At 34.2% G+C, this 15,927-nt stretch overlaps 1 protein-coding gene across 1 annotated transcript in view; it reads left to right on the top strand.

Moving 5' to 3' along the window:
• AP4E1 (adaptor related protein complex 4 subunit epsilon 1) overlaps nt 1–15,927 on the top strand; it is a 139,519-nt gene that overhangs the window by 36,876 nt on the left and 86,716 nt on the right. Inside the window, exons 16-21 of the mRNA XM_064485605.1 lie at nt 2,128–2,251; nt 6,818–7,076; nt 10,132–10,686; nt 11,776–11,966; nt 13,487–13,644; nt 14,704–15,656. Of these exons, the coding sequence (XP_064341675.1) occupies nt 2,128–2,251; nt 6,818–7,076; nt 10,132–10,686; nt 11,776–11,966; nt 13,487–13,644; nt 14,704–14,864 (1,448 nt within the window). The 3' untranslated portion in view covers nt 14,865–15,656. The remainder of the gene's footprint in view (nt 1–2,127; nt 2,252–6,817; nt 7,077–10,131; nt 10,687–11,775; nt 11,967–13,486; nt 13,645–14,703; nt 15,657–15,927) is intronic.

Below are 15,927 nucleotides of genomic sequence, written 5' to 3'. Positions count from 1 at the left end.
TACTTAAAAGAGGCCAATATGGGATAGAAGGTTAAACCAGATGATTGGAAAGCTTTAAGTGAGAGGATATTCTAGCTGCGAAGGACCTTAGAAAGATTTAGACAAGTGGTTTCCAAACATGATTATGAGTCAGAATCACAAAGAGAGCTTTAAAAAAATGATACAGATTTTTGAGCTCTACTCCTATACCTTCTGTATCTAAATGTCTGAAAGCTTGGCTTACGTATAAAAAAGAATGAGATAATACCATTCACAGCAACATGGATGGACCTAGAGATTATTACCATATCAAGTGAAGTAAGTCAAACAGGAAAAGACAAATGTCATTTGATACCACTTATGTGTAATCTGAAAAAATGATACAAATGAACTTACAAAATGGAAAGAGACTCACAGACATAGAAAAGAGACTTATGGTTACCAGAGGGAAAAGCTGGGGGAGGGATAAATTAGGAGTTTAGGATTAACAGATACATACTACTATATGTAAGTTAGATAAACAAGGTTCTACTGTATAGCACAGGGAACTGTATTCAATATCTTGTAATATCCTATAGTGGAAAAGAGTCTGGAAAAGAATATGTATATGTACATGTATATGTATACCTGAATCTCTTTGCTGTACAACAGAAATTAGCACAATATTTTAAATCAACTATGCTTCAGTTTAAAAAAAAAGATAGTTGAGAGATTCTGTGAAGTCAGTTTGATCCTGGTTATCAAATCAGCAATTAGAAACTGCTGATCTAGTCCAATCCCTTCACTTTACAGAAAAGAAATTAAGTTCTAGTTCATATATCTTGTTAACACCCAACCTACATCAAGAACTAGTTCTCCTGATTATTAGTTAGCCCATTTTTTTCCTACTGAACAATCATTTCTATATCATTAATTTAGCTAACAAACAAGGTAATTTATTTAGTATTCTTTGGATTAGGTGCTGTTTCCTTTGGAGGAGACAGTATGATATTGTGATTGAGAGTGTAGCTCTAGGACCAGAGTATCTGATTTCTTATCTGGCTCTTTCATTTCTGTCTTTGTAATCTTGGGTGAGTTCATGGCAAACTCTTTGCCACAGTTTCTTCATTTATAAAATGAAGATAATAATTGTGGAAGGTCACATTTTATTTTCTAATATTTTTTTACGATTTAAGAAGGTCCCTTGTATTACAATCCAGATAGTCCAAAAAGATAATGTGCCAGTTATGATTAAGTTTAGCTAAATAGCATATTAGAAAACAGGTAAGCAAAGTGGGGCCTTATACAAGGTTATTGCTCTTTCCTATTAAAGAAACCCAGAAGTAGGCAGCCTAGGATTGATGATAGCTTCATGAATATAAAAGAGGAAGGGAGAGAGGAGGTTTTTTTCTTCCAAGAGGATTCCTTCCAGAAGTTGTGCACAAAATATGTATATAATTTTATTGGTCAGAATTCAGTCACATGGCAAAGGAGTCTGGAAATGACATCTCTTTTCTGGATAGCCATGTACCTAGCTAAGAATCAAGGGTTCTGTTACTTAGAAAGGAGAGTGGACTTTGGCATCTGCTCTACCTGTCTACAATAGGTATCTATCTGCAGTAGCAGTAGAAATTTTCATGGCTCTAATTGAATTCATTTGGGTATATAGACTCAAAGGAATCTGAACCTGGGTAAACCTTGTTCTTTGTAAGGGAGATTTCACATTGAGGGCATCAGTCCATTTGGTACAGGAATGTACCTAAGAGCATTTTGTTAAACAAAACACGGTCATCTCTTCATTCAGAGCTCATTAATTTTTGCATAATAACACCAACTTTTCAGTAGACCTAGTTTACCAATTGTCTTTCTTAATTAAATTCTTTTTTCCCTTTTAAGGGAGGTAAAAAGATAAAAATAAAGGACTGTTTGCCTCTGATCAGCTAATTGTATGGAGACTGTAGTAGATATTCAATAAATCATAGGTACTTTATTATTATTACTATAAGTATTTGATTATATCATCTCCAAAGTCCCTTCTAATTAAAAAATTATCACTGGGTTATAGTCTTCAATTATTTTATTTCAGTAGTGAATGGTACTTTGACAATTTTTTTCATAACTTTTGCTTTGTTTTAAATATGAGCCTCTGTTATTGTTTTAAAATTCCAGTTCTCAATTTTGAACCATATGGACTCTCCTTTTCTTCATCTGGCTTCACTGGACGACAGTCTCCTGCTGGCATTTCTCTTGGTTCAGATGTGTCTGGAAATAGTACCGAGACAGGGCTAAAAGAGTAAGTTCCCTTCTTATTAAAATTGAGAACATGGGAGTGTTTAAATGTCTTTAGATGTTGAAGGATTCCTGAAAGCTAATTCTGCATGGACTGTTGTTTCAGTTGTTTCTATTTGTCGCTCTCAAGGTGTTGATAGTGTACAGTCTGTCCTTGTACTTTAAGAGAGCTTACTTACTTCCAAGACAGAATAGGATGTGTACTAGCTTTATACCTAGTAATGATGTGTATTATCACTGTATATCTTGCTTACACACACACACACACACATACACTTTAAAGAAGCATATCAACTTATATACCCAGGTGAATTCAGCATATCATTCTGCATTCCTCATAATCTACTTCTTGCAACTATCTCATTGGAAGATTGACACATACAGAGATGAACATAAAATGAGGTGACTGACTTCACTTTAGGAAGCTGTATACTTTGCTCAAAATTCTTTCAGAGCTTTCCAGCCACCCTGAAAATTGGTGATATATTTGTCTAAACATCTTAATGTGGAGCCAAATCTTCCTCCTTTTTAGGTACATTTTGATTTTGGAAATACTAATAAATTACTGAAAATGTGATTAAGTTAATAAAATGAGATAATATATGTAAAGTGTCTCATACAACCCAGTGTATAATAAGTGATTAATAAATAGTAGCTGCCATAATTAATAATTGTCATTGTTACCATTATTCAGAAGCTGAGTTTACCACACAAAATTTTATTGAAATTTTGATTTTTCATTAAATTTTAGTGGTCAATTTGGATATCTTTGGTCACTGTACTGATATGACATAAAGTAAGAAAATGGCTTTCTTGTAAAGGAGCTTCTAAAAGAGTTCAAAAATGTTTGAGTAATGGCAGCATTTTTGGAATACATGTGGTAAAGCTTCATAGGTGACAACTTTGAAAGATGACATTTGAACATTGAGTTCTCATGTTCATTAAGGAGTCAGTCACCTTATTTTATGTCATCTTTGCATTTGTCAGTCTTCCAGTGAGATGGTTATAAGAAGTATTTATCAGAAGAATGACACATAATGAGGAGTGTAGAATGATATGCTGAATGAAATGGCATAAGTTCAGTTCTCTTATCAGGAAAGAGTTTTTTTAACTGCTCTGTTGGCACCCTTTTTTTCCCCCCAGACTTTTAATTTTGGTATTCCAAACAAGGGGAGCAGATATGGTTTGTGTTCATGTGATGGTTGTGGTGGTAGCAATTAAGTGCCTCAAACAGGGAACAGAGGGGCAAGGGAAAGAGAGACAGAAACTCTCCAAGGGAGAAACATCCCTTTTACCTGCACAACAGATGACAGCATCTGCTTTTGTAGTATTGAACTAGGATCCGGAGAACATGACAGGGCCTTGTAAATCCTGTGTGTGTACATGTACTACCCTCAGAAAAATGACATCTGGCAAAGCTTGAGGAATTCTATATATGCTATATTATTGTGAGGGATCAATTTAAAATTTCTTTCCAAAGAGGACCGCAGCTCACAGATTAGTAACCTATATGGTAATTGACAAGGTGAATCCGCTTTAGAGATGAGATGATTATTTTTCTGTGTTCTCTGGTAACCTAAGAATAAAGTGTAGCAAGCCTAATTTAGAATTTCTTACCTTAAGCCCTAATACAGGGCAGCACCGTACCTCAAATGGGAATTACTAGAGCTAAGTATATCCCTAATCTTTTGAAGGTTGCTTAGCCATAATTTGCATATGTGTTTGAATGGTCTGATTAAACATAATACAAAGGTATACCGTATAAAACCATAAATTATATTATTATTGTCAAAATCCAGGCAAAGATGACTCATGTTTAAAAAATTCTTTTATATTATGTTTCATATCATAAAAAGCATATTTTGTGTTTAAAATAGTTTTATGCTGCCCTCTTATATATTTTCCTGCTTCTTTGACTTTCTATGTGTAATTCATGACAAAGAAAATTTATATTGATAATAGGCTCAGATGCAATGATTGTAAGCCAGAAAAATTTAATAGTTTCAGGCTCCTTTTAGGCTCCTTCCCCCCCCCCCCTTTCCTGTTTTGCCTGTTATTGTGGGCTGAATTCCCTGGGAAGAGCATTCTGAGATGGAATTTAGCGTGCAGAACACTAAGGAGTGCCCTTGGCATCAACAACTGGAAGGAACGGGAAAGGAGAGGATTTGGGCAGAAGATGCGATACACTTCCAGCAACAGTGTCTGCCAACCCCAGCCCATCAGAGCTGTCCTGAGTTAGGCTAAAATGAGTAGCCAGGATTCTAAATGTCTATTCATCAACCACTGGATGTGGGCTGCCCTGGAAAGGGGCATGATCTCTGGTAAGGTGACTCTCTGCAGCTGAGGCAAATCCCTAAAAGGATCCAGCAGCTGGGGCAAGAAGTCCTTCACTGAAAGGGGATCTGAATGGAGCATCCCAGTGTCCACCATGCCTATATTTTTGTTGTTGTTAACCTAATGTTTGAATCATTTATTAGTAAAACGTGGGAGTTGCTTTTGTTTTTCTGTTTTTTAAAAGAAAGAATGTATTTTGGTAAACAGGGTTACAGAAACACTATAATCCTGCTGTGGGCATTCATGAATCCCTTTGAGTTGCTGTTGAGCATCTTAGAGATGCTGGGGGTCATTTTACTGGTTCCCATGACCACTTTTTTTGTCTGCTTACATAAGATCAACCAGTTTTCTTCTAAGGGGTTTGATAGATAACTTACAGTTTTTGTTCTCTTTTTAAAAACTTTTTTGAAAACTCTTTTGGTACTTGAAAGAAAGGGAGAAATGAAGATATTTCTAGGGGAACATTCAGCAGTAAAATTGATTGAGGAGGAATGGACTAATTTCTTGTAGGGCGTTCTTTATTATTAGATTTTCTTTTAGCCAATTAGTGCTTAATAGCATTAGTTCTTCACTCAATATGAAGTATAATGACATATTTTTGTTTCTGGCATACTAAAGAAAATCACACTGATCATGATTCTGACAAATTAAAATGGAATAATAATCAGTACAAATATTTCTGAGTCTTTCTTTTAGATTCATTTCATGATTTGTCTCTCTTGCTGTAAAAATTTTAAAAATGTAGTTTTGAGTCTTGATAGGGGTGCTTAAATGAATCAGTGTCAAGGACGCATAGTTGTTATATGAAAACAATAGAGGCAGTCTTTGGCTGTTTCAGCCTGCTCTTAGGACTGTCTTAGTCACTCCACATTCACACTTACAGCTTTTGGGACAACAGTAGGTGAGTCCAAATTCCAGTCACTATTTTATACTTCTTTAACTCAGGTGTAAAATAACTTGTGACCTTCAGGCTTTTTCCAAAGTATTACTATTTTCTTTTATAGATCAAACCTTATTTCATTTTTATAAATGTACATTTATAATAGTCAAAAAATGTAGCTAGTGCTTACATTAAAGAAACCTTTTGGCTTAAGTGTAAGTTTACACATAGTACATTTGAATGATTTTTTTTTTTTTTTGCTCTTAATAGGATTTTATGCAGTGAATATATAAAGGGTTAATTCCATCACTCAGTGATTAGAGCTATGAATCTTGAGTCATTTCTGATCTTTAACCCATCAGAATTAAATATATTTTTGATGAGTCAATGGGTGAAAGGAACTGATTTACAGTAGTTCTATTTTTAGACAACTTATTCAAGCAGTTACATGAAAATTAAATGATCTAAATTTTTAACTAAGTCTAGAGTTCTGTTGCGTTAAATACTTTGGCTGAAGGATTGGGGGAGGTTGGCTATAACTGAAATACTCTTGAGATCTAGGTTTTACTTGTGGCATATAGAATATGAAAGCTATTTCTTTTTTTTTTTCAATACAGTGTGATACTTTATTAACTCAGTGCCAGTATTAATTCTTTAAGTCAAAGTAAGTTATTAAAAATATGAATGCAATGGGTACTTTCATCTTTTTCAGTATTTGCTGCTTTCCTAAAAGAAAACATACTTAGAAAAATAATACAAGTTTGAAATGAAGCCTTTTTTTCTCTTAACTGGTAATGCTACCCACAAGAATTTTGTTTTATTTTATTTACTTTTTGTCTATTTTTTTATTGAGGTTTACAGTATTGTGTCAATTTCTGGTGTACAGCATAATGTTTCAATCATACGTGTATATACATATATTCCTTTTCATATTCTTTTTCATTATAGGTTACTACAAGATATTGAATAGAGTTCCCTGTGCTATACAGTAGAAACTTGTTGTTTATCTATTTTGTATATAATAGTGTCTGTAAGTCTCGAACTCCCAATTTATCCCTCCCCCCTGTTCTTTACCTCCTGGTAACCATAAATTTGTTTTCTATGTCTGTGATTCTGCTTCTTTTTTGTAAATAAGTTCATTTGTGTCATTTTTTGGATTCTACATGTAAATGATATCATATGGTATTTTTCTGAAAGCTGTTTCTAAAAGATCATGGCAGTGATGTATTTTTTTAAATGCCTCAATTACCTTTAAACAATGGATCAAATTAGTAAATTTTAAGGAAAAAATGCCTTAAGAAGGTAACTATTTAGCAATTATTTAAATTGACTTGATTTCATTATCTATCTCCTTAGGACAAATAGCTTAAAGCTGGAAGGTATAAAGAAATTGTGGGGGAAAGAGGGCTATCTTCCCAAGAAGGGAAGCAAAACTGGTGATGAAACTGAAGCACCACCTGTTCCTCAAGAAACTATGATAATGGAAAATGTAGATCAAACTATGACAAAAAAAGATCAGTCTCAAGTCCCTACCCAATCTAAAGAGGAGAAAGAAAAGCAGCTGCTGGCATCATCATTATTTGTTGGGCTAGGATCAGAAAGTACAGTCAATTTGGTAAGTAGTTATGAGAATCTGTGTCCCCTGTTTTGTACACAAAAACTGGCTCTATAAAAGCTCTTGGCTGTTATCTATACACATGGTGGGAATGACTTCCCCACCTCCAGAGTCACCAGTGACATACCTTTTATATAGAAAGAGAAAAATCTAGTTTATTTGGCTTGAATTAGCTGTTCCCTTTAGTCAGTAAGGGCAAGGATCAGTGTTCAAATTAAGTTACAAACATGACCACAGGTATTCTCACCCCCATGGATAGAGAGGACAGGTCTCAATGGAAAAGGGTCTTGATGTAAATATTGTCAGTAATAGTAGTTCAACAATATTGGTATGTCTATAGGAAAAATACTTCTTAAAATGTTCTTTTTAATAGTGAAAAATAGGAATCAGATGTCTAACAAGGGGAGTGGGTACATAAATCATATTAGCTCTAAATATTTTCATCATTAAGATGATAAATACTGCATTGTAAAATTGAAAAATACTTATACATTTTAAGCAAAAAAGCAGAATATGAAGTTTTACTTATACCTTGTTTATAACTTTTAAGAAAATAAAAGTGTATTGAGATTGAAAGGAATTATACAAAAATGAAAATTATATTCAGGCATTATGATGATGATGATTTCTAAAACTTTTTATGCTGGTAGATTATTGTCTTAGTAAAAGAATGAGAAATTGGAGTGAAGGACATGTGCTATTTTTGAGTATCTGAGAATTCCATGTGTAATTTTCTGTTTGGTGGGCAGGTGAACCTACCTTGTGAAAACTTGTGATGAGAGCTACGTTTTCTTCACTTTTAAGTCATGCCAGTTCTTTCATCCTTCTTCTCCTTGGTGAAATTTTCCTTCCGTCTGTCTACACTAGGATAGACTCTAGGCTACACTTTTTGCCTGTATCTCTCTCTTTTCCAGACCCCATTTCTGTCAGACTTGATATTCCTTTCTAAGAAAAAATGAATTCAGCCTGAAAGTGTTACTAAGTAATATACCTTAAGTAACGTCTCAGTCAGCATTTGCAGTTTAGCAGCAAAGTAACTGATCTTGGGTCTTTGAGCTGTCCCAGCAGGCTCTGGGGAGGGTCCCAGTGAATGATGTGGCACTGATAGGGCAAGTTCTCAGTGGTCAGAGTGCCTCAAGGTCATAGTGCACCCAGGCTTATGGAGCCCTGATTTGTGTACCTCATTGCTGGTGTTGACAGTTTCTTGCCTTTTGTACAAAGTGCATAGCTTTCAGTTGGAGTTTCCCAGGAGAACATTCAGAGTGACAAGTTAGTTACCAGACTTTTTTCTTGTGGGCTTGAAATAAAAAATGTATTTAGGATGTTTTTCTATTTAAATTAGGTTAAATCCTTTTTGGATTACCCCTTAACACTTTTCTTTTCCCCTGAGCTATCAATAGAATAGGTTTTTGTTTTTTTTTTAAAAAGGAGTGTATTTCCCTGTTTTGTGCGGCCCTGAACTCTGTCAGGAACTGTGTTATAACTCAGATGGCATCATGTAGAAAGGAGGGGAAGCAATTAATTATGTAAAATTAGCATGTATCCTCTTACCCCTCAACCCTAACTTTTCCTCTGTCACTAGGGCAAAGCAGGCAGGATTGGCACTGGCTATAGTCCCTCTGTATCATAACTCCTTTTGAATGGCTGTTCTTCTCTAGCAATCCTAGTCCCTTCTTATTTTTCTAATGTTTAAAGTCCTTAGTTCCATAGATCAAGACTGTATTGAGTATTTCCTTGTAACTAGCTTTTATTTTTAGGTCTATGCTCCACTTTGAATTAATTGTTTTTACATAGTTCACTGTAAGGGTCAATGTTTTTTCCCATCTTTGCTTTTTATTTCACCTTCATTTTAAAAAATATTTTCTATCAGTCATGAATTTGAGGTAGACTGTTTCTTTTCTTTAATTTAACAAAGATGTCACTCCATTGTCTTCTGACTTGTGTTGCTTGTAACAGCCGATTAGACAGTACAGAAGAAAAGATCATTACACTTGAAGACAAAGTAATAGAAATTATCCAAACTGAAACACAGAAAGAAAAGATAAAACAAAAAACAAACAAAAAACCCCAGGGCATCAACGACCTGAGGAACAGTATCCAGCAGCCCCTCTACTGGAAATGGAAGTCCTCCATTCCCCCTACCCTCCCCAGCTTGGTTTCATTTTTATGTTAATACAATGTTCTTGTTTGATGACTTCTGAATTGAAAGGTAGAAGATAGACTTATCTCTGAGAGTTGGAAGAGATGTTGGAACTTGAGGGGATGAGAGGGTATGAAAAGGAAACTAGAATCCTAGTTAACTAGAATCATGTGAGGGGTGGCCACACAGTGTGAAAGGCCGCAGAAGGATGGACTTAAAGTAGTGCCAGTCTGCTGCATAGATTCCAGAGAGAACTATGAGGCAAGGGGGCACTTGGGCCATTACTCTTCTTACATAGATTTGCAGATATTTCCTTGAGAGGTTTAGCTTAAGGATGACAAATAAACTGTTTCCACCTCCTGAGTCAGTAGCAAACATCACTAGTCACTTACAGAATTCTTTCCTGCTGTGTCTTCTAGTTGGCCACTACCAGTTGATTCTTGAAGTAAAATCAGTTTTTATTCTCTGTTTATTGACTCACAGGTTGTGAAAACATGATTATTATAGATTACTGAACCAAAGTTTGAGCCATACCTATATTTGAGAGTATCTTAGCTTCTTTAGGACATCTGGAAACTCAAGAAATGGCTAGCTTTCTCACTCATTTTGTGTACTATATTCTGGTATTCTGAAGTCTAACAAGTTTTTAGACTTGTTCATGATCAACTTTTTGACCTTATTTCTTTTTCTGGTTTTATGTGTTTTTAGTGAGAAATGTTTTAGCTAATAGTTCAAAGTTATGTAACTGTCAGAATTTTAGGACTTAACATTTTATTCATCTCTGATTCTTTGTTAATCTATGCTTTATAGATAGAACCTTAGCAAGTTAGTAAATTGCTCATTTGAAATTACAGAAAATGTTTAAAACTCATGACTTTGAATGATTTCTTTTTATATTATACTTTATTTTTGCAGCTAGGAAAAGTAGATACTGTCTCTCACAAGTTCAGAAGAAAATCAAAAGTCAAGGAAACGAAAAGTGGGGAAACAACCAGTACTCATAATATGACATGTTCTTCCTTTAGTTCTTCATCAAATATGGCTTATGAAGAAGATTATTATTTGGATAATTTTCAGGATAGAGGAGATAAAGAATTAAAGAAAATTTCTCTTAATTCAGAACTTTTGGATTCTGAGTCACTCTCAGAACTGCCCTTGGTTGAGAAACTCTCAAATTGCAGACTGTCTGCACCCTCTTTGTTTGCTGATAACATGGAAGTTTTTCACCCTCCTCAATCCACTGCAGCCTCGGTTGCCAGTGAAATCTCTTTAACTTCTTCTTTGTTGGAAGAAACCACTGAACACATGCATTCAGATCCTACAGAAGTCTGTAATAATGAAACCATATCAGTGTCTTCCTACAAAATTTGGAAAGATGATTGTTTGTTGATGGTCTGGTCACTTTCGAATAAGAGTGGTTTGGAACTGAAAAATGCTAACTTAGAAATTGCTCCTGTAGAATATTTCAAGGTAAGACAATGAGTGGTTCATTATTTCTGCCTTAAATGAACAGCAATTCTTATTAGTGTTTCTACTGTTGTCTGTTCTGGTTGCTTATAAATTTCTCCCACATCTTTTCTTTCTTCTTTAGCAAAAAAAAGTAAAAGGTGTGAGAGTTTTTAAAATTATTTTAAGTAGGGATGTATTATTCAAAAGAGACAACAAAACATAGTAAAGATTGTTTTGGGGAAGCCCTTAAATATAAAGTGAGCTTCAGTGGAGCACAGTAGTTAAGAATGTAGACTCTTGACTTTGAATCTTGCTTCTGCAGCTCATTAGCTGTGTTACATGGTCAAGTTTTATAAATACTTTGTACCTCAGTTTCCTCACATTTAAAATGAAGATATTAATAGTGTGAACCTATGTACTTTACTGACTGCTCAGGCATCAATTCTGTTTCTTCCCTAGCTCCAAGATACTGCCATTGTGATATCTGGAAATATGCTAATTGCATTGTTGTGTGAATGTCCTTGGTGGAGTTATAATGAGATTTAACCAGTAATCAGTATTCCACAAAACTGACCCAGCTTTTCCTATGAGCTAGAATGTATTGAGTGGGATATTACCTGGGCCTGACCTGGGCAGAAATTCGTGCCTCCAGATGTGCATTAGAACCACCCGTGGAACTTAAAAACACAAAACAAACCCAAATTCAGTTGCCTGAGCTTTACTACCAGAGCTTGAGTAAGGGTGGAGAATGAGAAGGGAAGACACCTGAATTTAAAAAAAACTCTTCCTTTTTTTAAAAATCTGTTGCTAGCTAGTGTTGAGAACCATAAGACTAGAATTTAATGGGTTTTTTTTGTTGTTAAATTATATAGATGTTTACATTGTAGTGCCATTTACTACATAATTTTGTCCTATGTTCTATTATTTCTTGATTATCTGTATTTGTGAATTTTTCTCAAGTGAAATTGTCAGTTATCTTCATAATGTGGTTCATTATTAACATCTCACAATAGTATGCTGTTTTACCACTTCAATTAAATAGAAAATTGGTATTCATATGATAGTATGTATTGATCCCTGCTTCAATACTTATATTATTTTTATTTACAGATCACTGAGCAACTTGAATGCTGCTTGCCTGTAATAGAAGCAGAAAGTACCCAAAACTTTCAATATAGTGTGCAGATGGAAAAACCTTTTACAGAAGGGAATCTTTCTGGTTTTATAAGTTATCAAATGATGGATACACATTCTGTTCAGCTGGAATTTTCAGTAAATTTATCACTGTTAGATTTCATTAGGTAAATATTTTCTGGAATGTTAATTCAAGTTATCCATTCATTCAGGAAATACTTATTAGCCCTTTTCTCAGGACAGAGCACCATGCTAGATGCTTGGGACTATAACAACTCAAAACCAGACACAGTCCCTTCCATTAGGGAGTGTTCAGTCTAGGGAGGAGTCATCAAACAGTCATATAAATGCATATATAATTGTGAATTGTGCTGTAAAGAAAAGGTAAATGTATAATCAACGATTATAATATGAGACCTGATTTAGATTCAGGTTGGTTATTGATCTTGGAAAACTTCTGAGGGAAAGTAATATTAAAGTAATGTTTAAACTGAAATCTCAAAGATTTTTTTTAAAGCTTTTTAAAGTTTCTCTCATTTTTATTTCACTTGATCAATTCTTTCATAAAATCTGTTCATTAATTAAGCCTTAGAGATCTTCAAGAAAACTATTCAACAAAGTTATTGAACTTTTATTGGACATACAGTAACTGTTTAGTATATTTAGTAACACTAGACGCTATGTAGTGTTACCCAAATAATTGAAACCAGCCTTTTAATTCCTCTACTCTCCTTTAGTATTATGAATATATTGTACTACTGTATTCAAACATTTTTAAAATGAGTCCTCTCTGAACCAAGGATGCAGAATACCCATGAATATCTATAAATTTTTTTTTAAAGCTTCACATGTTTACTTGTGTTACACTACCATAATGTTTGCCCATTCTTTAAAGTCTTTTAGCAAGAACATGTTTATCAGTTAGTCATAGAGTATTTAATTATGTCCATGGTGCTGAAAAGACAGAATCCAGCCTTCAGAAAGCTTACAGTCTATGACTATAAAGGTATGTCCCATGGTGATCATTAGTAACATGAAGAAGCACAGTATATGTGACCCAAACAGTTCTTCTGTATGTATTAGTAAAATCCTCTGTACCTGAAAAAAAATTTTCTTAATTATAAAATCAGTACGTACTTATACAAATTGAAATGCTTCTAGAAAAATTTAAGTAGAATAGAAAAGTTTCCTATAATTCCACCGGAGATACCCACTACTATTTGATCTTTAGTCTCTTGAACCATTTAAAAAATATATTTGTTAAAATCCTTTTTCCTGGCCCATTTTGCTTAAGGTGCTGGGTCTTTGTATTCATACTCTTGTATATAACTTTGATAGAGTATCTCATTTTCCCCAAGTCTAAAGGATACATGAAAGAAAAGTTTTATATTTGAATGATTCATGAATTACTTGGTAAAAGTCTTACTGAAATGACTAATAATATCAGAAAAAAGGATAATTTATTGAAAAGACTTTTGTTCTTTAATAACATCTTTGCTTTCAGTATTTTCTTTAAGATTGGAGGAAGATGGTAAGCATTCTAATCACATTTGGTGTAAAAACAACTTTTGTGGGATCCAGAATTGTAATGGCTTTTTTATTTCCATGAGTCATTTGAAATCTATTTGTTTGCTTAGAATTATTTCATTCTTTTGGACATAAATCTAATTTAAAAAATTATTTTCAGACCATTAAAAATCTCAACTGAAGACTTTGGCAAACTCTGGTTATCCTTCGCAAATGATGTGAAGCAAAATTTAAAAATGTCAGAATCTCAAGCTGCTCTGCCTTCTACCCTGAAGACCCTGCAGCAGGAACTAAGACTTCATGTTGTTGACATTATAGGTTCGTAGAGCTCTGAAAAGGCAATGAATCTTGTATTTATAGGGGCTTTCACATAGTCAGAACACAGATCAGCTCTTAACAAGTATCAGGTTTCTTAGAGCTGTATTTCCTGTTATGAGTATCTTTCAGATGACTGTTATTTAAGAATTTATTAAAGAATTTTTATGTATGGTAAAATTTATTAAAGAATTTTTGTGTATGGTAAAGTATACATAACAAAATTTACCATTTTAAGCATTTTTAAGTGCACAGGTTTGTGGCATTAAGTACATTCATCTTGTGCAACCATCACCAGTATCATCCCCAGAACTTTTTCCTCTTCCCTAACTAATACTCTGTACCCATTAAACACTAGCTCCCCATTGCCCCTCTGTATACAGCCCCTAACAACCACCATTCTATTTTCTGTCTCTATAGAATCTGACTACTCTAGGTACCTCATCTAGGTGGAATCATACAATATTTGTCCTTTGTGATTGGCTTATTTCACTTATAATGTCTTTAAGGTTCATCCATGTTATAGCATATGCCAAAATGTCCTTCCTTTTTAAGCCCGAATACTGTTCCATTGTATGAACATTTTGTTTACCCATTTATCTGCTGTTGTATACTTGGGTTGCTCCCAGCTTTTGGCTATTATGGAAATGCTGCTTCGAACATGGGTGTACAAATATATGAGTCCCTGCTTTCTTTCTTTTGATTATATTCCCAGTAGAATTGCTGAATCATATGGTAATTCTGTATTCAATTTTTGAAAAACTGTGATACTGTTTTCCACAGCAACCACATTATTCATATTTCTACTAGTAATGCACAGGGTTCCCGTTCCTTCACATCTTCACCAACACTTATTTATTTATTTTAATAATTGCCATCCTAATGGGTGTGAAGGAGTATCTCTTTGTGGTTTTGACTTGTATTTCTTGTATTTGACTTGTATTAATGATCAGTGATGTTGAATATCTTTTTCATGTGCTTATTGGCCAGTTGTAGATCTTTGGAGAAATGTCTATTGAAGTCCTTTTGTATTAAAGAACTTTTAACTCTGTTTTGTTGTAGGCAATGAAGGGCTATTGGCTTGTCAGCTTCTCCCAACCATCCCCTGCTTGCTGCATTTCCGAGTTCACGGTGACATACTAGCCCTGTGGTTCAGATCCTCCTGCTCTACTCTTCCTGACTATTTACTTTATCAGTGTCAAAAGGTGATGGAGGGATCCTAGCAGAAGCTCTGCTTATGTTTTACTCCATCAAAATAAATGGTTTACATAGATAAACTTATTTACCAAAGTAAAAAGAACTCACGGTACTTCTAATGAAAATGGGGATTATTACAAGTTGTGGTTTTATGTATTTTCTTTATGGTTCCTGATCAAGAAAGATCCCCAAGAAGCTATCTCCCTAACCTTCTACTCAGGATTGTACAGTATGTTTGGGTCCCCAAAAAGTGACCTAAGCTAATGTTACAAACTGCTAATGATTTCTATATCACTTAGTATAGAGGGACTGAAAATATTTATTTTGTTACAAATAATTTTATAGCAAATTTACTGTAGTGCTAGCTGATTTTTAGTAAAGCCAAGTCTCAGTTCTCTGCATTAATGGAGGGGAGACATGGAACTGATAATCCCAAACCTAATTCATATTTGGCTTTGGAATGCAGTGTGTATTCTCTGGTAGGCAAGTGATTACTTTGAATTATGTTTTGTTTAGATCAGTGTTGAACTAAATTGGCACAGCACACACTGACAGTTCAGGAGAGCTATGAGCATGTTGGTTATTGGGAGGATCCAATCTGTGATATAGTTTTTGTTGTAACTTGTTACAAATAATTGCAGATAATTTGGTTACAAAATTTGTTCTCCATTTGTGTTTATTTTTAGAATTCTAAGTGAACCACTGTATTCTTGTTTTAAAAACTCAGAGCCATTTACAAAATATTATCATATAGAAACAAAACCTGTAAGAGCACACAGTACTAAAGTAAACAGATATAAAAGGACTTTTTAGTTATGGTAAGTATCTTAGTCACCACTTAGGTATTTTTTGGCAAATTAAAATTTGTAATTGGAGTATAAATGGCAAAACCATCTTTCCTGGCCTTTGAATCCACTAGTACTCAATTGATACAAAAAAAGAGTAACTGTCTAAGTATACCATACAGGTTCTTCAATAAAATATATCATTTCATGGCCTCTGTTAGAACTATTATCGGTAAAAAGTTAAGCTTAGTATGATTGATAGACCAGATTCTTGAGATTGTACATTAATGTTAAAAACTAAAAT

Source organism: Camelus dromedarius, chromosome 5, assembly GCF_036321535.1.
Source record: "Camelus dromedarius isolate mCamDro1 chromosome 5, mCamDro1.pat, whole genome shotgun sequence".
In the NCBI taxonomy this organism is placed as follows: Eukaryota; Metazoa; Chordata; class Mammalia; order Artiodactyla; family Camelidae; genus Camelus; species Camelus dromedarius.
The sequence above is the reverse complement of the archived record's forward strand: the minus strand, read 5'-3'. Positions and strand labels throughout refer to the sequence as shown.